The sequence below is a fragment of the Lottia gigantea genome (assembly GCF_000327385.1).
Source record: "Lottia gigantea unplaced genomic scaffold LOTGIsca_3, whole genome shotgun sequence".
In the NCBI taxonomy this organism is placed as follows: domain Eukaryota; kingdom Metazoa; phylum Mollusca; class Gastropoda; family Lottiidae; genus Lottia; species Lottia gigantea.
This window is the reverse complement of record NW_008708986.1, coordinates 5,699,993-5,725,752: the sequence shown is the minus strand read 5'-3', so window position 1 is coordinate 5,725,752 and position 25,760 is coordinate 5,699,993. Positions and strand designations below refer to the sequence as shown.

Sequence of the window (25,760 nt, the reverse complement as noted above, 5' to 3'; positions counted from 1 at the left end):
ATTTGAAGGGATTTTCGTGCGTTTTAGTACTTCTTAAGACTATTAAAGCACAATAAATATCCAAATCAAATCGCCGAAAATGCCGACTGTTCCCCTTTAAAACAGCGAATCGAATTGAAGTCACGTTTCTGGTTCCATCACAATTCTAAAATAGTCATAAACTGTAAGCTTTGAGGCGCGTGCATCTGTATGCTACTTAGGTTAATGAATAACGTCGTTAGTTGATTTTTATCAATTATGGAAATTACTCGCTTCTGGTCTAACGTTTGTGGTTCCCGTAGTTTCAAAAATCATGGCGAGATTATGACCTCAATGGTAATATAATATTTACTTACTCAATTAATCATACACAATAAATCAACCTAGAAAGTCGAATGTCAAATTGCGCGTGTTTCATGCATTGAAATAAAAAAAAACTTGTTTCTATAAGAAATTAATTAATGATTTACGTTCTATTGTTTACGTCTACATTCTAGTTTTAAGTTTTGTGTCAGAATTTTATGTGTATGATTATATCCAAATGATCTTTGATACGGTTGAATTTTGGTATGATTCAACAAATATAAGTTACCAGAAAGAAAGATTTTTGTGCTCAAATTTATGATAACAATACACCAAAATCTAGAGAAACGTGTCCCTTTAAGTTTTAACTTTTGCAGACTGTCCCTTTAACAGTGCCATGAAGAGTAAGACTACAAGGGAAACTTTTCTAAGATAGCAGACATACATACTCCTTAATATAACTAATTTCGAGATATATTTTACGTGCATAGTTCGCTATATAAAAATAACATGACATAATTATTGATTAAAATGTCTATCAGCTGCCAAAATGCATATTGACAGTTTCGTTAATGGGCAAATATTCATCTGTAGATACGGGTCTAGATACACTTTCAATATTTTGACCTTTTTACCACTATGTCACATGTACTGAAAATTAATACTAAAACTAAGGTAGAGTTACGTTGATGTACATCATTATAATTTTTGACATCCATCATCTCCACAAGGAAACCGTCGTAAATGTGGAGAGAATATTTTGTTATTATTCTATTAACTTGTATTTTAAAGCATTAAAATGAGAGATTTTACAGTAGCGAAAATGCGTTTGAAATAAAACAATGCAACACAAAGGTGCCAAATATGTTAAGACAGTTCTTTTTTTTTAACCTAAATCTCTACTGAACTAGTTTGTCATTGTGCATTGTTATAAAGCCACTTTTGGCAACTTTTCTGATATTTCTCGCATGGGACTTAATCTCTTGGTTGTTATTTATCCGATAATCTTATCTGTTTATTCCACTAAGCCAGTAATCTCAAAGACAATGATAATCTACAGGATGCTTGACGTATTTGTCTGTTTTATTTACAAAGGTTGCATGAGTCAATAAACATTTCTCTATCAAAATTTATCGGTTATGAGACACCTGTTTCATATTTCTCTATCAAAATTTATCGGTTATGAGACACCCGTTTCATCATGAATTATGTTAGCCGCGTATTGAATACAATGCTATATGTTTTAGTTTAAAACAACCCATATATATTGGTATTCAATGATCAAAAATTATTCCGGGTACAATCCCTGCAAATATCGAGACAATACCTTCAAAATTCAATTTGTCCTACAAATACAAACTGACCCGAAACTATATCTATACTATACCCCCCGCCCCTCCCTCTCCTCTCCCCCTTCGACCAACTGCAAAACGTATCGCCGCCCCTGCAGGGTTTACATGTAAAAAGCGAAAAGTCGTAGCTTATTTTGTCAACACTTCCCCTGTTAAGGAGACAGATTTGCCAGGAATTTCACTGTGTATTTCTATATAATATGTCTGTTCTATATACAGAAGAGAAACTTCGAATGACTATAACTTGTGACTAAATCATTTTATTTCAGGCTGTAAACTAATAAATTCAAGAGCTTCGGTAAGATATCTTGTCTACTAAGAATCATTGTAAATTTGTTTGATGTTGACTTCAACGCAAATGAAAATCTGAAATGGTACATAATTAATGTAAAGGGTGTGCACGAAACTCGAAACTCTTTTTTGAAACACTTGATAGTACATCTCGTTTGAGAAGTCCAATACTATGTGATTAGTGCTCTCGATTTTATCATACTTTGGACTTTGGATGTTTACTGAAATTGTTTTGCTTGTAGGATTCTTTTATATCTATATAACTGGTTTGTATTGTCTAATCAATATAGCGGAAAACGTCATGATGCACAGAAACAACACATAGTTTAGCCTGTGTAATGAATACTTGATGATTGTGATAAGCCATGTAAACTGTAGTCCAAAAGCTTGATGTATATCACATTTATTAAAACTTTCTGCATACGACACGCATTAATACGTACCGTCGACAAATTATTGAATTCTCTATATTATGGAATTTACCAGTCACGTATACTTCACAGGCGGGGTCTCTAAATTCGAATAAAAAGTGAAAACAATGGGAGTTGAAATTTTAATCAACTGTTTAACATAATAGATTTTTATCACTTTTAACCATGTGAATATATTAGCATTTATGAACAAACACAGTGGTTACGTTTTACATAGTTGACTCGACAGTCTACTTCCTTGACAGTTCCAATAGAGTTCAATTAATTTCTGTTTGTTCATATAAAGGAATATAGAACAAATTACCATTTGAATTCTTTTGGTACATAACATATTATCGTGAGAGATTAGGCTTTAAGCAATTCTCCAGGTAAGAATCTTCCCCCTTTTATTTTAAGATTGCCTTTTTCAGCATATTTTCTCGCTTACCAATAAATTTGTAATTTCGTGTTACATGCTAGTTTGTTCGATGTAATGTGTAGATTGTAGTTTTTTTTTAAGATTTAAATGTTAGGAACATTTTGTGCTTAAAGATCTACACGTAACCAATACTGATATTGTGTTTTTTTAATCTACACGTAACCAATACTGATATTGTGTTTTTTTTTAAATCTACATTAACCAATACTGATATTGTGTTTTTTTAAAATCTACATTAACCAATACTGATATTGTGTTTTTTAAATCTGCACGTTACCTATACTGATATTGTGTTTTTGTAAAATCTACATTAACCAATACTGATATTGTTTTTTTTTTTTAATCTACACGTTACCAATACTGATATTGTGTTTTTTAATCCACACTAACCAATACTGATCTACTTGTAACCAACACTGATATTGTGTTTCTACTGATCGACACGTAACCAATACGACTATTGTGTTTCTAGATCTACATGTAACCAATACGACTATTGTGTCTCTGGATCTACATGCAACCAATACTGATATTGTGTCTCTAGATCCACATGTAACCAATACTGATATTGTGTCTCTAGATCCACATGCAACCAATACTGATATTGTGTCTCTAGATCCACATGTAACCAATACTGATATTGTGTCTCTAGATCCACATGTAACCAATACTGATATTGTGTCTCTAGATCCACATGTAACCAATACTAATATTGTGTCTCTAGATCCACATGTAACCAATACTAATATTGTGTCTCTAGATCCACATGTAACCAATACGACTATTGTGTCTCTAGATCCACATGCAACCAATACTAATATTGTGTCTCTAGATCCACATGCAACCAATACTAATATTGTGTCTCTAGATCCACATGCAACCAATACTGATATTGTGTCTCTAGATCCACATGTAACCAATACTAATATTGTGTCTCTAGATCCACATGCAACCAATACTGATATTGTGTCTCTAGATCCACATGTAACCAATACTAATATTGTGTCTCTAGATCCACATGTAACCAATACTGATATTGTGTCTCTGGATCTACATGCAACCAATACTGATATTGTGATTCTAGATCCACATGAAAGCAGCACTGATATTCAAGAGCATTATCGAATTCCAATGGGTCTGAATATAGAATCTTCTTGGCGGTCAATTTCTCACTAAAGTTTATAGAGATATATCACTAATCTTGATAGGAATTTAGCCTGAACTGTTGGCGATACAGATATGTTGGTTGTAGTTATCGATTGGTGAGAAATACGATGTGATAACTCCTTCTACAGACAGTTAGTCAATAGTTTTTATGTTAGATTGGCTCATCTTATAGTTTATTATTCTCCCGTTATTTTCTACTTCAACACTTCCATTTAAACAACTATCAGGTTGAACGAAACATCACAGGGGTGTGAGGCAGTGATATATATCCGAAATGACATTGACTGTAAATATGAAATTTAGTCAATAAAATTTCCCTTATTGCATACTATTACTACATACCGTAAATGCTACGATATAATCATCATTGCAACTCGGAACACTCGTGAACTTCATACACGCACCAACACATGTGGTCGTACATTTAATGTTTCGTTTTCAGTGAGACGACCGTAACAACGAAGTTGCTTTCAGAGTTAGTCTACAAGTCTAACCGACTTTGCGTTTTCAGTCTTCCTCGACAAAATCAATAGCAGAAAAAAAGTATGACGTAAAAATCCACTGTATTCCATTTGGTCTATGAAATGTGGATGAAAGAGTCATGAATTATTTATCAGTTGCATTTTTGTAGACGTTCTGGACTGGAGTTGTCATCTATCCAGATCGTATATATTCCAAAATACACCCTAACTGACCTCAATTAACCCAAAACCATCTTCATATCAGTATTGTCAATAAATATATGAGCCAAGACAAATCCCTGTGGTTTCAAAGCTGATAAGGTTGGGAGATGACCAGGTTCTATAGTATCGATTGATGATATTCACTTAGACAGCCATCACAGATTTATCTCGTTTAGTAGTCTTCTTACATCTCCGACGTGTGGAAATTTGGTGAGTTATATTGCGTTTTCAGCTATATTCATTTTGTTATATTATGATTCTAGCTGCATTCCAATGGTAATATTGTGATTTCTAGCTACTTTCCAATTGTAATATTGTGATTTCTAGCTACTTTCCAATTGTAATATTGTGATTTCTAGCTACTTTCCTTTTGTTATATTGTGATTTCTAGCTACTTTCCTTTTGTTATATTGTGATTTCTAGCTCCTTTCCTAATTTAGCCCAAAATCAAATTGAATAATTATTGTTGGTAACTTTAGTTAGGGAATCATATTTTTTTTTATTTAATTGTGTAAGTTGACTCAAACGACCCAAATATTTTCCTCAAGTTAGTCGATAAACCCATATCAACGGGCCAAGGCAACCAAGGATGTCACTCGGAACATTTTTGCCACCATTATCATACGTAGGATGATCAAAAATCGTAATCTGATCGTACGATAATGGATAATGTTTATACATACATGTGTTCATCGGTTCTAGTTGCTAGGATTTCAGAGCAATGACAAATTTGGAAATCTTGGGTAAGAGCAAATTAAAATTTCCTTCTGATGAACATTTCACACATTTTTTGTTATGAGAATTTTTCCTTGTTATTATTTTGATGGGATTCGATGTAATTGGTTACAAACTGGTCTGTTACTCGATATTTACATTACATCAGTGAATATTGCAGTTTGATTTAATTTAAGAGTCTGTATTTTATTGAATGCCAGATTAGTGTTGTTAACGTATTTACAGTAAGGCATTAGAACCTTTCCCTTTTCTCTTGTAAGCAATTATCCGTTTCCTAAGCTATATGAAATCCAATTGTCTTCATAATATATATTCCAGGAACAATGCTGTGATGGTGCATTATTTCAAGAATTGGTGTTCAGTACGTCTGCAATGATTGCAATGGATTAGTAGAGACAAAATGGACGTTTGGGAACTTCATTGCTGAAGAAATGATGTCAAAGTTATCATGGTTGTGAAGGCCAATTATGGGTCCAGTTCGACCCATCTTTGTGTGGAAGTCATTTTTGACTTTGCTGGTCATCTGGTCGTTGGTAATATTTTATTGTAATTTTAATTGCAAGAATAAAGGATGTTTATATCAGATTGAAACTAAGTGTATTGCCGCATACGCATCACTTAAATCGTCAATGGAGACCGGAAGTCCTAAATTACCTGGAGTGTTCAACTATACTGTGATAAAAGTAAACGATGTTAATTGTCGAGCTTTATTTGATGGCGATAAAAGAGAACAAAAGAAAGCTAAAAGTCTGTTGAAGTGGGACAGCGTTAACCATATATCACTGGTATGGTATTACGTCCACACTAGGAATTGTCAACGCTTTAAAAGCGACAGGGGATACATAACCAAACCCTTAACATCCGAAGAACGTGATTTCCCAATAGCCTTTAGCATCCTCATGTTCAAAGACGTAGAGCAGTTTGAACGTCTCTTGCGTGCCATATACCGACCACAGAATTACTATTGCGTACACGTTGACGTCAAGGCCAATGAAGATATACAAAATACCGTCAAAGTGATAGTTGAGTGTTTTGATAATGTTTTCCTAATTCCAACACCGGTGGATGTACAATGGGGCACATTTTCAGTGCTAGAACCCGAACTACTTTGTATGGAATTGTTATTCAAGCATAAAAACTGGAAATATTTTATCAATTTGACTGGCCAAGAATTTCCTCTGAAAACTAATTTTGAATTAGTGAGAATATTGAAGGCTTATAATGGTTCCAATGATTTGGAAGGTACCGTAAAAAGGTTGGTATGGCCTATGCATTCTTAATAAATCCAAAGTAGGTTTTGGCCTTTGTATGATATCACTGCGTCACATTTGGTTGACACTTGAAGTTCAGATTGATTGTTTAGGCAAATATTAATCGCTAAATTCCTATCAAATGGCTTACAATCTTCGCACAATAAACAGAAATACTTCGATAAAACATTATACAACAATACGTTCTAAAACTATTTCAAAAGTTTTTCATAAATCATTTAGGTGGTTTCAAGTACCACTAAGGAGTACTTCTACATTAGGTTGGGAACTAAGACTCTAAGATATAAATAATTGAGGACAATCGCGCAGACAATCCTAAGACCATGTGGAATTCTAGAATATATAGCTTCCCTCATTACTAAAACATGGAAAATCAAGCCAATATTTAATATTGTAAAAGGCAGGCCAGAGATTAATGGATGACTGAGAATGTACAATTACTGAGAGTTCATTTCGTCTGGGTCAAATATCTAGTTTACAAGTAATTACATCACAATAAATGATCGATTTCATTCCAACCTGTACCCTGGCAGATTTTTAGACATTACATCTGTAGTTGCATAAGTACCTAACAATTTCTTTCTCAACTTCGAAATCCAATGCTAGTCCCATCCCATTTGGACAAAAAAGGAGGAAGGGGGGGGGGGGGGTCGAATTGTTAGAAGACGATGTACTTCTGTTGTCAAAATATCACTTAGTCACTAGGTTTGGGAGTAATATAACATGTTCATTTCAAATGATATATTTTTCTTAATTTTACTTCACTTGTAGAAGGAACTGGCGTCTGATTTCTGTTTTAAAAAGTTATTCGTATAGCTGAAATAGTAAAAAAAATTAACATGGTGTATTTCCAATTTCGTTCAAAATACCGTTAAGTATATTTTGAAAGTAAATTATTTCAGAGCCAACAGAAGAAGATGGTTGAAAGTTACGAAACCTCCTCCTCATAGAATCCGCCCAGTAAAAGGATCAGCGCACATTGCTGTTAATCGAGGCTTTGTAGATTATGTTTTGAACAACCAGACAGCCAAAGATTTTTTACAATGGACCAAACTCGTAGACGTTCCAGATGAGATATTTTTTGCAACTTTAAATCATAACCCACATCTTGGGATTCCAGGAACTTATACAGGTAAAAATTATATTTTATTTTAGATTTTGTATAGTTTAAGGAATTGAGAGGATTTCTCGCTATTGTTTGTATTTTTGAGACTATTATAAATTCCTTAAAAACTCAGATTACTTTATTTTGTAAAATACAAATCAAGTGACGTCATTATCTGGTGCAAAAACTTCATCTGTTCTTGGTGATAGTAGAATAATTCAACCTTTTTTCAATTTAAAGTATGATTTTTAAGCCTGAATTCCACTCCTCTTTTTCGTTTTGGAGTATCCTCCAGGACAAGTGCTACAGATCCTTCCATATCAAATATCTTGATCAGAATGAAATAAGTTGTTATAAACATTGATCGTGTATGAGGACCTTCAATTCATTGAATCAATTAATTGACATCAATTAACTTGCGAACAAGTTGATCGTGTATGGGGCCCTTAGTCAGATGATAATGCAGATCGGGATGTTTTCTTTCGTTATAGTATCTTTTAAATCTTGGCTTGTTTTGTTAGTCGACTAAAACGATCTCTTTAGCGTATTGCATAACTTACTTCGGAGAGTGTTGTAACTCGGAAACAAATCAGAACGCAAAACATCCAGACCCGTACGCTACATTTAGGGGTTGAGAACACAGTAAATAACAGAATACTGTTCACTGTTACGGTGTACTTATCCTGATTAACACAACGTTTCAATAATTTACATTGGTATCATCAGGTAAATTATTTAAACGAGTATACCATAAAATTATATTCCGTTATTTATTTAATTGCATCAGATCGCCATTTAATTTGACTTTCTTTCTATTATAGGTATTCCTGAAACTAATACAAATTCGAAACCATTCCTAACTCGGTTTAAAAACTGGGGAACTTGGCCATTCGACTGGCCATGTAAGGGGAAGCGAGTACGGCAAATCTGTGTGTTAGGTATTGGTGATCTCCCTTTACTAGCATCGCGGAAAGAAATGTTTGCCAATAAATTCTATTTTGATTACCAACATTATGCCTTAGACTGCCTGGAAGAATTTCTGTATAACAGAACACGAGATGAATATTTAGAAAAGTTAACATTTAATGATTCTTATTATAAAACATTGGATTTCGTCAAAAATCGAGTTTGATGGAACGGCGTTTATGATTTAAGTTGCCTTTTTAATTGCAAGAATAAACATTGTTCTGTTGTATAGTTATTATATTGAGGTACCTTTTTTAGTTTTCTGATATTTCGTCTCCATTTTATTCTTAATAGTTTTCTAGCCCGCTCAAATGATGCTATTTTCAACCAATCAAAGCGTTCATGTAAAACCTGTTTCTTCTGTAAGGAATTATGGGATAGCGAAACCCAAAGAGGCTGTCTACTCTAGATTGCGATATCCCACAATTCCATATTTTAAAGAAACAGGTTTTACATGGCACGCTTGATTGGTTAAATATATTGCCTCTTGGACAGGCCTTTGGTACAAATCTTGTTAGATAACTATTGAATCTAAAAAATAAGGTTATTAGTATGAAATTACGTCATTACGTTAAAAGATTTGTCTAAATGGAAACTGATTTGTCTTAGTCAAAGTATTTAATTTGTTTTTTCACTTTTAATTCTCTGAGGGATCATATATTGTTAAATTGTTATAGGGTTTGAAACTGGACTGGCTCAACTACCTTAAGGACTGGTTGAACCAAATCCACGGGCCCCGACCCTGAGATAAAAAAATACAAAATTAATGTAAAAAGTACCATTTTTTGGCGGGGGAGGGGGGCACCCCCTTAAGTCTACGGAGCCCCACTTTTCTAGTTGAGCCACTGGGCCATGTTTCGGTCGTTCTGTTGTTTTTTTTTTCGATTTAGTTCTTAGTATAAACGGGTTAACGATTTGTTGTTTGTGGGAAAGTTTGTTTGACATAAACAGATTGTTATATTTGTTATTAGATTTGGAACTGGGCTGACTCAACTACCATATAAGGACTGGTTGAACCATGTCCACAGGCCCACACCCTGAGATAAAAAAAAATATACAAAATTGAAATACAAAGTACCATTTTGGGGGATGGTCCATAGGGCCCCACTCCTCTAGTTGAGCCACTGGACGTGAGTGACCATGTTTCGGTCGTACTGTTGGTCAAACAGGTTAATCGTTAACGTTTTGTTGTTTTGGGGAAGTTTGGTTTTGAAATAAACAGATGATTATAACTGTTATAAGGTTTGAAAATGGACTGGTCTGATATGATTATATATAATTGTTAAATTTTGTCATTTTGTTTGTGGGAAAGTTTGGTATAGAAACTATATTATAACTAAATATTTAAAGGGACAGATGCGCCATTTTTTTCTTGACCAATCCTATTTTAGTCTCAAAAACGGGAATTTTTTTTTAGCTAAGCCAATCAGTAATAGTTTTCACAACTCATCGTCTCTTTTAAAAGAATGTGTAATGATAAAGATATAATTCAATAATAATGTTCATTGGCAAAAATGACAAAAATGACGCTTCCGGCATAAACTTCTGTCCGCAAACTGTCTGACTTCCTTTTTCAGTAATTTCCAAATTAAGTTTTCAATTGTATATTTTGTCTTAAAATGTGTACAAGAACTATAAGGTTTCGTGATTTACATTTGAAAATAACTCACATTTTGGACTGATAATTAATTTCTTTCTATAAAACCAGATATCCATATATTCTTTTTTTTTCATTTCTGTAAAATTATAACAACCCAGAAACAATCTAAGGCTAACAGTACTATTTTTTCGTGCCCCTACGGCATAGCGACCAACAGTTGCGTAAGGTTGCGATTAATGAAAGTCGTCATGTGTTTCGAACGCAACTTAAAACTCACTTGCATCAGAGCTACTTATATGCGCTATTCTTATTCGCGACTTTACTTGTGAAAATCCGGATCTGCAGCCACAAGTGATTGGTCTCTAATTGCATATTCAACACTTTTTAACAGTAAACATATTCAATGTTTTTATTATAACCAAAAACTATAACTTGGTTTGTTTTTAATTAGGTCATATAAGGGAATCAACAAACTGCCAAACACACCGTACTATATGCTTAGAAGCATTGGGGGAAACGAATACTGAAAATAAACAAATACTTTAGCCAAATTAAATCAACGAGCGGTTGCCTCAAAGGCATTTAATCCGCAGATCCGCAAATTATATTAAAGCAGGACTTAAGTTGCTTTGAAAAGGCAGTAACTGGCAAAGGTTGAAAGATCTCATCATTAAAAATAAGCATTTTACAAGATCGGATCGAATCTAATACCGTTGATTTCGTCAAACGGTTCATCGAACACATCCGACAACAAATCGATATGGTTGTACGTCAAAAAAGTTCCATCAACTTTGGGTGTCATCTGTAGTATCTACCAGGTCAGGCCAGGTCAACGGCAATTACTAAAACAAAGAAAATTCGGGAACATCGATACATCAATATACATCTGCACACTAAGTTTCATCACAATTAAAACTGTCGCCTTTATCGCGTTCACAAGCCAATTATGGTGAATTTCTGAACCTAATCCTAGCCTGCCCAACCTAACCCTACATATCCCTACCCAACCCTAACCAATACCTAACCCTAACCTACTCTACCTTATACCAGCTCAGTCGGTAGCGGATTGTCGTCTGCTAAGCGAATAGGTGCCGTGGGTTCGAATCCTCAAGGTAAGAAATATTCTGATGCTTGTGCCAGTGCTTCCAAACGTCGGCCTGATCTCGGCTTTCACCCCAATACTTACCTTACCTTACCCCCTACATGTATATCCCCACCCTTTGCCTAGCCAAAGGGAAGTAACTCTACTCACTGTTTACAATATTTAATTCCTTAGTAGTTCAATTAATGAGTTGTGGTAAGTATTCAAATTTTTTACTGCATTTTAATGCCGAAATCTGATTACCGATATTACCGAAAATATTTTACTTCTGTCCATAAAATGAAAATACTTAAGCTCATTGCTTCGGAGGTGATCCATTGTTGAAGAATGTGGTGACTCGATAGGTTTGTTAACTGATCCGGTTGTCAAGTATTTTGGGTTTTGTTTTAACCCGATTCCAAATTATAATGGATCTCCCTCGTTTTTTTTCTGCACCTGGTTTTGACATGTTCTTATTAACCCGAGGAAGTAAGCCGGATTATCAATGAAATAAGCGATTATCTAATTGACGATAAGTGATGAGTAGTTGTCGGATTATACAGATTTTTCTGAGTGTCGGGACCACTAATTAGTGTCGTAATTCGGAATACACAGAGTGTCGGAGTACATAGAGTTTTTAAACTAGCCTGAGAAGGAAATAAATCGGGACCAGAAAATGATGTCGGATTACGCTGAATGTCGGAATACTCAAATGTCGAATTTCACAAAGTACACTGTATGTGGTTTGGACACGATGCACCTGATTTTATAGCTGAGCAAAAACTATAGCTCTATTAAATGGTTCTTTTTGACAGGATCAAGAAAATTACAAAGTTATTGAATTCTAAACCAATTATTTATTTTTCAATAATTCACAATAAATTGACAATTCAATATCACAATTACAAATGAGACAATATGAGTTTTATACATAAACTTAATAAACTAAAAACTTCAGCAGTACAATTATATACTAGATATTGTCTGATTTCTAGACAATAATGCTTAGAAAAATTTATAATGTCTACCAATTGGAATGTCTGTCTCTGTTTTGATTAAGCTTTCATTTACATTAAAAGTTTCAAAAATTTTTAATTGTATATCTTCTTTATAGACCAGTTGTTTTAAAACTTTATCTTTCTTTCATTCCTTTCAGAATCTTTGATTGATTACATGAGGCCCTCTCCTAGATTTTACCTGCAATCGTTTTCATGTCGGAGAATATATCCTAACTAAACATAACGACTTAAATCATAATTGACCAAACATTTTATGCCAGACCACAACAATTTTCAAAAATTATTTCCTTAGGGTTAATTCCCTCCAGTTGAAAACCCCTGTTATATTTTAAGAATAGATGAGTTAAAAAAAGTTGGCCAAAGTTTATATTGGTGTTAACATAATTTACCAAGAATAGGCCTACTGAACATTGCCAGAATTTTTCTTCAAAAATTGAAATGTTCTTTCCGAAATGGTAATTTTTCTTTCAAAATATAGTAGATAAAATAGGGAAATTGCTGTTGGTTTTTATAAATGTATTTTCAAAAATAAGTGATTTATATTAAAATACTTCTTCCAAAAGCAGTAAATATATTTCAAATCAAAATCAATATCAATACTTAAAATATTACAATATATCTGTATGTTTGACCTGCTGACATTGTTCTGAAGATAAAATGCAAGTTCATGTAATTTTATTGTGAAAATTGAATATTTCTAATAGATAAAGTAACATTAAAGAACGTAGAGACAGTTTTCCTTAACCCAAACCAATTATAACATTACCAAACTTTTTACTGTAATTATACATAACTTTTACTGTTGGGAGCTTGCGTAATTTATCATAGTTTATCGTCCATTTCCAGGGAAGATCATTGATCCTGGTCCTTGTTGATTTTGAGCTTGACCTAATACTGGTTGTTGAGCTCCCATATTTCCTCCCATAGGTCCCATTGATCCCATAGGTCCCATAGATCCCATTGATCCCATGGGTCCCATTGATCCCATTGGTGAGAAGTTGTTCATATCAGTCATCATGTTTCCTTGTCCCATACCACCCATACCAGCTCCTGAAAGATAATAGGAGATCCATTATGCATTGATAACAGTTAATCTTGTATAGCTAGTTTCGAATATATATTTCTCTCTCGGACATCTGAACAACCTAATAATGTTCTAAAGGTGCATCTTATCCACATTATCCGTATTAAAGTGATATCGGTAGTGGCGGCTCTAGCTTCTCGAGACTAGGGTACATTTATGGGGCAGACTGGGTGAAAACTGTTGAGGCTGAATATACCCGCTGGCGCTACCCGGTGTCCATAGAGAGTAGGTAAAGAATTACTCGCTATGTGCAGTGTATATAAGGGGTGTTTTTGTTCTCACGAACTTACAGCTTATTGTTCCCATAGTGGCATCAGGAGAAGCCTTATCATAGTATTAAATGATTGTCTCACCTTGCATCAAACCGTTTCCTCGTCTGATAGAATCTGCTGGCATATTATCTCTACTGATGGTACAGCAGAGTGGAATAGTGTTCATACATTGGTTGCCTATGATTCCGTTGGCAGCACACAAAGCAATTCCGGAGCCTGGAAGGTTGTTAACTGGTAAGGTGGTGATGGTGTCTTTGATGGAGACAGTATTCTGGGCGAAGATGTCGAATCTATCACCAATGATTCCAACGACTCGGTTTCCACTTCCGGTACCTCTCCAGAAATTGAGACCCATCAATGGAGCTGGTGTCTGACTTTGGCTGGTCATGATTGGTCCAAGGCTGTTGGCATCACAGTAACCTTCAATATGTCCAAATTCAGTTACAACGAGTTGGAAGGTTCCTTGCAACTGTGAATTCATACCAGCAGAAATCTTGGCGCTCATCTCGAGTTGGTTGCGGTTGAATCTATTTGGTGTTTTCTCGAAGGTAATTCTCAAAGAATCATCAGAGGCAGTTGATCCAATACAAGTTAACAATTCTCTTTGATTTCCTGCCATCATAGCTGATCCTGAAAGACCCATAGCTGGTGTACGCACTCCCTGGTTTCCTCCCATGAAATTGTTACCAAATGGTAGTCTTCCAAAATTCATTCCAAATTGGGCATATGTTTGACTGCAAATGGCGGCTAAAGCCAAAACTACTACGTTGAAGAAACCCATTGCTATTACTGTAGATGTGGCTTGTTACTCAGTGAAGATGCAAGTGAATATTGAAAGAAAATTGTGGTTTATAAGACCTTTTGAAATTCTTAATTACTCACGATTTCTCATTAGGGGCTATGTAAGATTAATGAGATAAATCACGTGACTTCCTGTTCACTAATGGCTGGTTATCACATTTCTGCACCTTAAAAGCCGTAATCAAACGATATGTTCGTAATCATATTTAATTAGTGTCAATGATTATGTAAATCATATGCATATTAGCTGAATGACGACTGTCCAGAAATTTCAATTGAGTACTCTAATTGGATTTCTTCAAAAAATATAACATGAAACACTATAGAATGAAAAATGGATGGCAAATTTCCTAGGTGCTAAAACGTGTGATCATCTATTGAACACTTTGTTCTGATAAAGAGCATTGTGAAACGAACATATTTTCATGTGATTTCCGCATTTGTCAATATTTCGTTTTGGCAACAAAAACATGTACAAAATGCTATATTCCTTTTTAGTTTTCTGGTAATCAGGTTGTTATAGGGTTGATAGACTGACTTGAGTTTTTAGGTTAATTTAAATAAATATTTAATAAAAACATATAATTACTGCCTTTAATTAAACAGAACCCATATCGGGTCTATACATGAGGGTGTGAGGATGACAGACTCCTCTTTAAAGATATATATTTCGCCCCACCGAAATAAAAAAAAAAACCGGTCTGTTTGAATTGTTCCAAAGTGATAATAGCTAAGTCGTAAAAATAGCACACCAAATGACCCTGCGGGTGAAGTCAGCGATTTTAGTTTACGTGTCATCTAACAAGTAATTCTGCAAATGGGTCTGTGAGCGGAGGACCCGGGATGACGTGTTGTATTCTGGCTATTGCTGGGCATTATTCTTTACGTTGGACTAGAAAAAGGAACACCAAATATTCGAATGTTGTGCTAAAGAGTTTATACGAGCATACCAGGACAAACCCCTGAGTTCTGGTAACACTTGAGTACAAAATACCAGATAGTATTGGCCGTTTTTGTCAGTAGGTTTGCCATACATCGTTTACAACTAGGTGTGATGAAATAAATTTTTGATTTGTTGCTTATTATTATTCTTCAGTGGCTCAACTAGTTGAGTGGGGCTCCGTGGAATTAAATGGGTTGGGGCCACTCCCCACATTGCTCTCCTACATATTTTCTGCGGGTGGGGAAACCTGGCGGGTGGGGGTCCATGGACTTGGCTCGACCATATCCTATAGTAGTTGAGATTCTTTTATTCTTGTGAAATTAACAATTGTTAATCTTAAAATTTTATAGTGTGAAATTTAAATGAAATGAATGGAGTTTTACGTCCTACTGTTTAGCACTTGGTGGGCTCATGAAGACAGACAACGCCATGCAGCGAACAATGAGAGAATTTTTGTCAGGTAATCTGCATTTACCTTTTCTTTTTCGATTTCCATCTGTCGAGGGACTTTAATGTGCACACTGGGCCTCGGTTAATTGTCCCATCCAAACGACGAAACGGTTTGTCCCATTTCAGCCCTTAATGACAAGGGGAAACCTTTTTGAAAAATCTTAAGGTATTATCTCGACCTATGCCGGGATTAAGGCCCGGACTTAGTCTTAATAAACGGTAAGCATCTAATTCACTTAGCAATCGCAACTCCTGAGAACCTCCTTAAAGGATTTCTGCAACCGCCTGGGCGTGTACCCTACTTGAAGCTGAAGAACACTAATTCGATTTTGGATGTGAAAGTAGATTAAATTTTTCATTGCTTATAGGGGAAGAAGGGGGGCATGGCCCAAAAATTACAATGCGCCCGAAAGTAAATTTTATTTAGAACTGATGCAATATTTCAAAGACATCGACAGGTTGTTGTTATAATAGTTTAAAACAATGTTGCCGACAAACTTAAAGGGTTAATATTAAGTTACTCGGCCACACTTGCTCAGTCGGTAGTCGGATTGCCGACTATGCTATATGTGATTAGTTGCCGTTCGATCGGATTAGAAAAATTGTGAAGTTTTCGAAAGAAATCCCTGTGTTAGCTTTCTAACCCCTCGAAATTTTCCTCGCGGTGCTGTTATTCTTCGATAGGACAATCTGAGCAAAAGGGTAGGTTTTAGTATACAAATACCATTTCTGTATATATTTATGTGGCTTGAACAGAGTTTTCTAAATTCTTGCAATCACACAAATGTAACTGCTCCGGGTTGACAACGATATTAATTTATCAAAGGTTAATAACGATGCCATTTATGTAGGTTAAATAACCAGTGCATGTGACTCACATAAAGTTAGCAGTAAAGGGCATTAAGTTGTTTAAAAGTCGACGAAACCCCTCGCAAAAGATAGAAAGAAATCTATATAGGGTGCCAAAATTCGTTCAAAAATCTATATTTTGACGCACGTGCTCTAGTTATCACGTGCACGTACACGTGCTGAAAGGGACGTTGCCTAGCAACCGATGTGATAAAAAAAATTAAATCCGATGTAGAGTTCAATATATTTTTTTTATTTTTCAGAGATGATACATGTACACAATATTCACAATTCAATATCACAATTTAGTTCCATATTCAGTAAAATATACATAAATTAAAACATAACTAAGAATTTCAAAATTACTACTAAAAAATACATTGTCTGATTTCACATAATGCTTTAAAAAATATATATTGTTGACCCATTCGAGGAATAACTGCCCCCCTTTTGATTAAATTTTCATTCCCATTAAATTTCAAAAATCTTCTATTTCTCAAATACCAAAAAAATAAACATTTCATGAATAAACGTTTTAGATAAAGTAGGCGAAAGTTAACCTATATGTTGACATAATTTCCCAAATGATGCAACTGCTCTTTACGAAAGGTTAAGTTTTCTTTAAAAATATTAGTTTTCTGATCAATGTGGTAAATAATAAAAATATTGATGAAAATTTCGAGAAAATGATGTTACAAAAAATAATCTCGTTTGCGAATATCTATTGAAATGGTAAATTATCCTTTACTAATAGCAAATTTCGTTGTCAAAACAATTAAATTTTACTATTTCAATATAATAAAGTTGGATTAAAAAATATATTTTTTTTCTGTTGTAAATAGTAATCATGTACATTTTATTTTATTTCAAAAATAGTAAATTTGGATTCGGAATTTGTTTTTCTATAATACAAAAAGTCAGCAAGTGAATTTATTTCATTTCATTTTTTTTTAATTTGGATACAAAAAATATTGTCTATATAGTAAACAAGTCTTATGTCATTTTAGTTCAAGGTAGTCAACGAACTTTTATTTTTCATTTCAACTATAGTAAATTTGTTTTTAAAACAATGATATTTTTTATCCTGTTAACGAATGGATTCTATTTCATTTCAAGCATAAAGTGAATCTGGATTCAAAATTTTTTTTAAAAAAACAAAAGAGTAGCTAATTTAATTTCCTTTCAGTTTGACGTTTGATTTAAAATATTGTCAAATTTTCTACCGCAAAATAGTGAACAATATTTTTTTTAGTTTGAAATATTTAATTCCTTTAAAAAGAATATTTGATTCTTGCAGTTTTAAAAAAAAGTAAATTTTCTCTCTTAAATAGTTCTTATAAAAATAGATTGATTTTTTCATAAAAAGTTCCTTTGTGTTTAATCAATTTAGGAACAATTAATGTTGTTTCAAAAATAATCGTTTTATAGTTCTTATAAGAGCAGTAAATTTTGTTGACAAAGATTCTTGTAAACAGTCTTTAAAGTAATGTCATTCCATGCGCGAAAGTATAAAGTATTTTGAAGCTCTAAGAAACTGTATATACAGTACAAATATAAATCACAAAATAGTAGACGAAATCCCCAATATATTTGTATACTTGACTCTCTGACTGACAAAAGTATGAAAACAAAATGCATTTTTGTCGTCTATAGTTTGAAACATTCGTTTTTATTGTTGTGAGCTTGCATCTTCATGACTATCTTCATAGTTTATCGTCCATTACCAGGGAAGATCATTGATCCTGGTCCTTGTTGAGCTTGAGCTTGACCTCCTAATACTGGTTGTTGAGCTCCCATATTTCCTCCCATAGGTCCGATTGATCCCATAGATCCCATAGATCCCATTGGTCCCATAGATCCCATAGATCCCATAGCTCCCATAGATCCCATTGGTGAGAAGTTGTTTCCTTGTCCCATACCACCCATACCAGCTCCTGAAAGATTATAATATATCAATTATACATTGATACGGCTCAAAAGTACTCATTTTAGGCGAATTTAACCTTTGTGATGTCCTTGGAGGAATGCATCTTAATGTATTAAATGGGTGTCTTACCTTGCATCAAACCACTTCCTTGTCTGATAGAATCAGCTGGCATGTTATCTTTAGTGATGGTACAGCAGAGTGGAATAGTGTTCATACATTGGTTGCCTAAGATTTCATTGGCAGCACACAAAGCAATTCCGGAGCCTGGAAGGTTGTTAACTGGTAAAGTGGTGATGGTGTCTTTAATAGAGACAGTGTTTTGGGCAAAGATGTCGAATCTATCACCAATGATTCCAACGACTCGGTTTCCACTTCCGGTACCTCTCCAGAAATTGAGAGCCATTAATGGGGCTGGTGTCTGACTTTGGCTGTTCATGATTGGTCCAAGGCTGTTGGCATCACAGTAACCTTCAATATGTCCAAATTCAGTTACGACGAGTTGGAAGGTTCCTTGCATCTGTGAATTCATACCAGCAGAAATCTTGGCGCTCATCTCGAGTTGGTTGCGGTTGAATCTATTTGGTGTTTTTTCGAAGGTTACCCTCAAAGAATCCTCAGATGCAGTTGATCCAATACAAGTTAATAATTCTCTTCCTGGATTACCACCCATCATAGATGATCCCAAAAGTCCCATAGCTGGTGTTCGTCCTCCTTGGCTTCCTCCTAAGAAATTGGTTCCAAACGGTAGTCTACCTAAATTCATCCCAAATTGGGCGTTTGTCTGACTAAAAATGGCGGTCAAGGCTAAAACTACTACGTTGAAGAAACCCATTGCTATTACTGTAGATGTGGCTTGTTACTCAGTGAAGATGCAAGTGACTTATTGTGAGAAATTTGTGGATTTATACTATTTGAAATTCTTAATTACTTACATCTTCTCATTAAAGATTAATGAGGTAAGTCATGTGACTTCCTGTTCTGTAATGGCGGGTTACCACATTTCTGCATCTTGTTCGTCATTATATTTAATTAGTGTTGATGATTATGTAAATAAAATGCATATTATTTAAGTTATTAATAAAAACGGATCATTACTGTCGTCAATAATACAGATACCTGATTAGTTGGTGATTAATCGTCATTATAAGATTATGGTGTTAAATATAAGCGCTTCAGGCCATTGTTTTCTGTATCATATGAGATTTTCTGTATGATAAATGTATGCTATGCGATATCGTATAATGTACCGGTAATCATATTTGGCACATTGGCTCATCTTTTTTATAAACCAGTTGAGACATTTAAGTTCAGAACATGGTCGCATACTGGGCTCTATATTATTTTAGACCCACCGAGAAAACCAATGAAGATCCTCCTTTTTCTAAGTTTAGAAATCACGGACGTGGATCTGCAAATTTTAGAAACAATCTCATATATAAAGGTAAATTCAAATTTACTACAAATTTATCTAATGCTGTCCACCGGGCTACGCTACTAAGGTACAATTTTAATGAATGAGAATAGAGTTTTACATCCCAACTTTGTAATTCTGATTGAGACAAAAAATCCTTACGATAGAATCTTTCAAATGAATCGTATCTGTACCACAAAATCAATTTAAAATTGATTTATGGTCAATAATTTCGAACTCGAGTTGTGACAACATTGTCATAGTGTACCATTTCAACTCATTGTAACTAAATGGCATACGTCTATAGTTAAAAATCAAAGATCGAAATTCATGAAAATCATTAAAGTGTCATCAGAAAAGTCGAAGCCGACCCATGATTTTTGAGTAAAGGTTTTCAAATTATTGCGCTCAAAGTAGAAAATATGTCAAACATGAACTTTTAATCGATATAGTCTAAAGTTTTTTTTGTCTGATTTTGACGACAAATTGTATGTTAATTGATGGGCTCCGGATAAATTTGATTTTTGATAGGTTGTTTTTTGAAACTTGGTAAACTTATTGACCAATGTAGTCCGTGCTATTTTTATAAATCCTCTTTCGCCCTCCCTTTCGCGGTTTTTGCATGCCTATTTTTTACTGAGTTTTGGTCTACATTTGGCATTTTCTTTCAGATTTTGTGAGATGAGAGATTTTCATTCGGAAGATAATTAAAAAATAGTCGTCTTGAGTGCAATAACAGTCAAGCGGATGTTGATAAAATGTGGTAATCTACTTTCAGTTTAATTGGCTCAAGATTTTTTATAGTCATGATGTATTGAATTTTTGTCCAGAAACTAAGCATTGGCCAGTCTTTCATGTGACATATTGGAAAGTTTCAACGAAATATCTGGAAAAAGTTATAGAAGATTGAATTTCGAGATTTAACATGGGAACAGATTGCAAATGAAATACCGGGGTGGGTACTTTTATTTATCTTGATGAAACCCGCAGCGATTTTTTGGTTATTGTCCCAGCCAAAATTGATGATAAAAATAAAAAACAATAGATTATATTGGATATATGCGACACTATGTTATCTCCTTTTTGTTTAGTATGCGCTTGCCTGAATACAACAACAATGTCGTGTGAATGCGATAGAAAGATCTGAATCGGATTTGGAGAAGTATGCTAATGAAATGTGATTTGATCGTGATAATCCTGATTTTTATTATGGAATTTCTTTTTATTGTCATAACCAAATTTTCCATTTTAATGCATATTGGTCAGTTTAAATGGTCAAGAGACAACAAAAGATCAAATCATCCATGAAATATGCTGCTGAAACGAGTCATTTTGGCTACCGTTCTTAAGGAACCTTTCAGTACATTTACCAAGATTTTTTCCAATTGAAATTTCTAGCTAATTGTCCTTTAATGTTTGAGTGCGGTGATAAGTTTAATGCCGTCCGCTTCAAGTCAATGAACCTATTGATTGTAAAAAAACCGTTCTAATAAATCACATAACCTTTGTTTTTATTTAGATGATCAATTGTTTAAGGCCCCTTCAAGCTAATATACTGGTGTTATCTCCCTTGACGTGCACTGCCCTGAAAAGGTGAAAGACAGTATCTGCAAAAATGGCGTTTTGAGAAAATCGAGGTTAAAGTTTGAGATCTTCCCACTTCCAAATACAATACTGAAACAAGATGATTTTATGGAAATTAATCTTCATATTTTTCTGTAGATTCATTGATAAGATCTTCACAGTTTTTATCAATGTCAATACTGGTCCAAAAAATACGTCGATTTGTAGGCATCATGGGGCACAACTTTTCAACAATATCAGTTTTCTTCTCAAGGGGTATTCCTCTGTTCTTCTGGCGCAGTCTCTTAGGAAACACCAACATTGCTCCTTTTTTGTGAAGTCCAATTCAATGAACTCGGGATCATCATGGTTCAATTTGTAGGACAAAGTTTTCGACCCACGCTTCACTTTTATTTCAACCATTTGGGCCAACTTAATTCCAGATTTCTTCATCTTGGCTGCAGAATGGATAGGACTCCAATCACGAAAATCAATATTTGACATCTGTAAACCTTCTACATTAGAACACCTTGATACAACATCTACAAAATCTGGAAAATCTAATACTTTGCCACCTTGTTGACGATTCATTTGCTGCTCTACCTGGTGATGGACAGAGTCAGCAGACATAAATGTATGTCCTGTTACAAAATACTTCAATGTTACGTCTTGAGCTAAAACATCATTATTGTTAACCAAAGTTAATAAGGCAGAAATGAGGTACCAATTCTTGTTTTGAGCAACACAGTTGTCCAGCCACAGTACAATATGCTCTGCATCTCGCATCTCCTTCAAAGCTTTCACAAAAGCGGAGGCAATTTCTTTGCCCTGCCTACCACCTATTCCCTCGTGCCATAAAACAGCCAAAGATCTCTCTCTAATGTGTGATGGTTTCTTTGATTGCTTACCAACTGCAGCGAACGTTTCATTAAAAGCAATGATGCGTTTCGTAAAAATTGCGGTTTTGTTACCTGGCATACGAGGTAGCATAATAACCTTTTGAAGATCAACACTTCTTATCAATATGTTTGCATCTGCATTAGATGCATCAGTTTGATAGTGTACTCTAGCTGATGCAGCTGCCTCGTTATGTCTCTTCCAGGTACTGCATCTGTCACTTGTAACGCCATCAGTAAGATCAGCGTGGTCTGATTTGACATGTAGCTCATGTTGGAGACATACCTCACATTCTTCTTCACCCAATTTAGTGAAACTGATCTTCATATCTTGGATAACCTGTCTATATGTATCATAGCTGCATTTTTGAACAGCAGTTGATTTAAAATCATCATACATCATACGAATTGAAACATCACTCGGTAGATATCTTCTGTTTGGGGCGTGAGCCCTCCTATAATGACTGATACAGGGATTGAACGACTCAATATGGGCCTTTATTGGTTCTCTGTTAATCTTATTGGGTGGCTCTTGCATCCCACGTTTGTCTGGTGGGGGTGAAATATCTGAAGGCCTGGTGAGCTTCATGACTGTGTTAATCATTTTATCAATTTTGGATGATAACCTAATGTACAAAGGAAGAAAACCTTGCAAACAACTTGAGCTGTTCCATGTTCATCCTTTAGAAAATATTCATAGCTGAGTTTTCTTCTACTTGGAGCTTGAGTCGTCTGTCGACTCTTCTCGTTTCTATGTACATTATTGAACAAATACTGTCTTCTCCCATTGTAATTAAGTTTCCAATATGCTTCCCAAATTTCTTTCCTACGTTTTTCATCAATTTTATCTAAACAATTTCTTTTGCAATTTTTACAGGGTTCTCTTATTGGATGGTCGCTTTCAAGGTTCGGTTTGTGTTAGGTTGTTTTATTCTGTCATCTAATCGCCCACCTGTCGTGGTTTCGTCTTTGTCAGGTTCATAATCCGGATCTTCATTAACATCGTCAGCATTAGAATTTTGAAATTCTTCATTATCATCTACACCATAATCATGGTCTCTATGTGTACCAGTATCTATTATCACCTCTTCCAAAAGATCATCTGGAGATCCTAGAAAGATTCTTGTTGGTGTTGTTGGTGCCACCATGTCTGCATAAAGATTCTGAATTATTCTTGAAGGCTCATTGTTGTGTTCAATTCTGGTCCATTTCAGGTTCTGCCTCATCATTTTTTAATTGGGCACCTTCTTTAGAATCAGATAAGTTGTTTTTAAGCGATAAATTCAAAATTTGTTTTCCTCTAGATAAGCTATCCATGTTGTTTTTATCCACCTTGTGCAGCAGTATCTCACAACCTCTATATGAAATTGGAACTAGTTTGGAAGAGAAAGGCAGTAACTTACTAAGAAAGGGAGGGAGAGGACAGTATCTACCATTTACTGCTTTTTAACTTTGTAACTCTGCATAAAATATAGATACTGTTGAATTTTACAGCCAATAACTCTTCTTATTCTTCATATATACCTGTAAATTTTGTTTTATATCATAGAATAGTATCTGCTGGTCATAATGTTACCCATAACTCATTTTCGTCAAAATTGCAGATACTGTCTTTTACCTTTTTAGGGCAGTGCAGATAGCTTAGCATACGTTTACTAGCTTTCATTTTTCATTGGAGCTTATTGTGAAAGAAAAATCTATACTCGAATTCATGCTTCTTAATGATTTCTGTCAGCTTTCAGCTCGAAAAAACAAAGGCTTGAGAAAAGGGAAGTAGTTCTTGGAAACGTCTCATATGACTGGATATATGCTTGACATTTATTTCATCAGTATCGACCCAAATCAACCCTGGAAAATGGCGAACCTATCCCTTTAAATTGATTTCAGCTTCATCAGTCATGCAACTTTCCTTATTTATCTATATTCAACTTTTTATAAAATCAATTTCAAATCAATGATAGATTTAAAGAGTGATATATCTGTACATTAATTAAACATTTTATAATCAATCTTTTGAATTTTTTTATACGGCTCTGTTTACATATATGCTTATATTATTGAATAACCTGTCTATAAATCACGTGTCCGCCTGGCAGTCTGAAAATAGTGCGGTAAACATGACAATTTTTGAATACCGGTTATAGATAGTATAATACTGGAGCAGAGTTCACACCAAATTTTAGTTGTTGCTAATTAAGTTAAATTTTGATTCTCATTTCTTAAAAATTGAATTTAAAAAGTTCCAGTAGTAAACCTTCAAATATACAATTTGATTTAATTCGCAGATCGTCGTGATAAATATTAATTTTGACTAAACATAGGTCAGGTCTAACCACATGAGACTATGACGGTGACTAAATTGAGGACATCTGTTGAGTTTGTGATTAAAATGCAGTAGCTCTGCGTCATAAGTGTAGGCGTCTCGTGGAGCGTCTGAGAGGATTCCCCAAAGAATTTAAAAATAGAATGTATTTGGTGCATTCTGACACGTATTTTGGGGCAAAAAGGTATAAAAAATGATATCTTGATATACTAGAAATGAAGTGTAAATGAAGGTACAAATCATTATTCTAGGTGGACACTGAAAACGAATAAGTATATATAAATAAAAGTGACAAAGAAGATTATTAACAAAAACTATCAAGTGAATTAAGATATAGTGACATGGCCGTTACTAGTTAGGTTCGTGGGCAGTGTCAGTTAGAAAAACTGTAAAATATTTCACTAAAATAAAATATCACCATGGAAATGCGATAATTAATGTTTTATCGCACTTCAAATTCTTTTAGTGTATTGTTTAACCAGACTACAGTTGTCAATTGGACGTGAATAATGGGTCACATTTTTCACTTTTTTTGTCTGGTGGTGGAGGCTGATTATGGTGGTGAAATTGTTTTGACGTTCAATGGTACAACACCTTGTTATTCCATGCATTTTTTAGAATATTAAACTAAATTAAAGATCTTCTTATGCCTTGATATAAATATGAATAATACCGATATAAGATATATCATGAATACAACTTTTAGTCTTTCGGCAATCCTCGGCAGTTTCCGTAAAGCTGAATCTGTCTAAATGGTAGATTTCGTTGTGTCTTTTTGGGCAGGACCCTTTACTTTATTTCTCAATTATTTGTCAACTGGTAGTAATATTGCGACCTTGA

General features: G+C 34.5%; 5 protein-coding genes across 5 annotated transcripts; 2 read left to right on the top strand and 3 right to left on the bottom strand.

The window, feature by feature from the left end:
- Positions 1-3,221: 3,221 nt before the first annotated feature.
- On the top strand, positions 3,222-3,950 carry LOTGIDRAFT_105124 (hypothetical protein; the record flags this gene model as incomplete). Its single annotated transcript, XM_009057377.1, has 1 exon — positions 3,222-3,950. A coding segment is annotated over one exon (729 nt), but the record flags the coding sequence as incomplete, so codon positions are not given.
- Positions 3,951-5,988: 2,038 nt separating this feature from the next.
- Positions 5,989-8,867, top strand: LOTGIDRAFT_104647 (hypothetical protein; the record flags this gene model as incomplete). Its single annotated transcript, XM_009057376.1, has 3 exons — positions 5,989-6,601; positions 7,520-7,762; positions 8,557-8,867. The coding sequence occupies 3 exons, from the start codon at positions 5,989-5,991 to the stop codon at positions 8,865-8,867; spliced, it is 1,167 nt and encodes a 388-aa protein (XP_009055624.1).
- A 3,354-nt stretch (positions 8,868-12,221) lies between these two features.
- On the bottom strand, positions 12,222-14,570 carry LOTGIDRAFT_228679 (hypothetical protein). The gene is made up of 3 exons (XM_009057375.1): positions 13,839-14,570; positions 12,670-13,451; positions 12,222-12,598 (listed from the first exon to the last, which is right to left on the bottom strand). The coding sequence occupies exons 1-2, from the start codon at positions 14,536-14,538 to the stop codon at positions 13,231-13,233; spliced, it is 921 nt and encodes a 306-aa protein (XP_009055623.1). The 5' UTR covers positions 14,539-14,570; the 3' UTR covers positions 12,222-12,598; positions 12,670-13,230.
- Positions 14,571-17,033: 2,463 nt separating this feature from the next.
- On the bottom strand, positions 17,034-19,592 carry LOTGIDRAFT_228678 (hypothetical protein). The gene is made up of 2 exons (XM_009057374.1): positions 18,857-19,592; positions 17,034-18,734 (listed from the first exon to the last, which is right to left on the bottom strand). The coding sequence occupies exons 1-2, from the start codon at positions 19,557-19,559 to the stop codon at positions 18,511-18,513; spliced, it is 927 nt and encodes a 308-aa protein (XP_009055622.1). The 5' UTR covers positions 19,560-19,592; the 3' UTR covers positions 17,034-18,510.
- Positions 19,593-21,932: 2,340 nt separating this feature from the next.
- LOTGIDRAFT_153490 (hypothetical protein) lies at positions 21,933-23,745 on the bottom strand (the record flags this gene model as incomplete). Its single annotated transcript, XM_009057373.1, has 2 exons — positions 21,933-23,188; positions 23,550-23,745. 2 exons carry the CDS (start codon positions 23,743-23,745, stop codon positions 21,933-21,935), a joined length of 1,452 nt encoding a protein of 483 aa, XP_009055621.1.
- Between the last annotated feature and the right edge of the window lie 2,015 nt (positions 23,746-25,760).

Coding starts and splice junctions, on each gene's coding strand:
- LOTGIDRAFT_228679 (XM_009057375.1), bottom strand. CDS start 14,538: ATGGGTTTCTTCAACGTAGTAGTTTTGGCTTTAGCCGCCATTTGCAGT. Junction 13,452..13,838: donor AGGAAACGGTTTGATGCAAG/GTGAGACAATCA, acceptor ATTATCTTTCAG/GAGCTGGTATGGGTGGTATG.
- LOTGIDRAFT_228678 (XM_009057374.1), bottom strand. CDS start 19,559: ATGGGTTTCTTCAACGTAGTAGTTTTAGCCTTGACCGCCATTTTTAGT. Junction 18,735..18,856: donor AGGAAGTGGTTTGATGCAAG/GTAAGACACCCA, acceptor ATAATCTTTCAG/GAGCTGGTATGGGTGGTATG.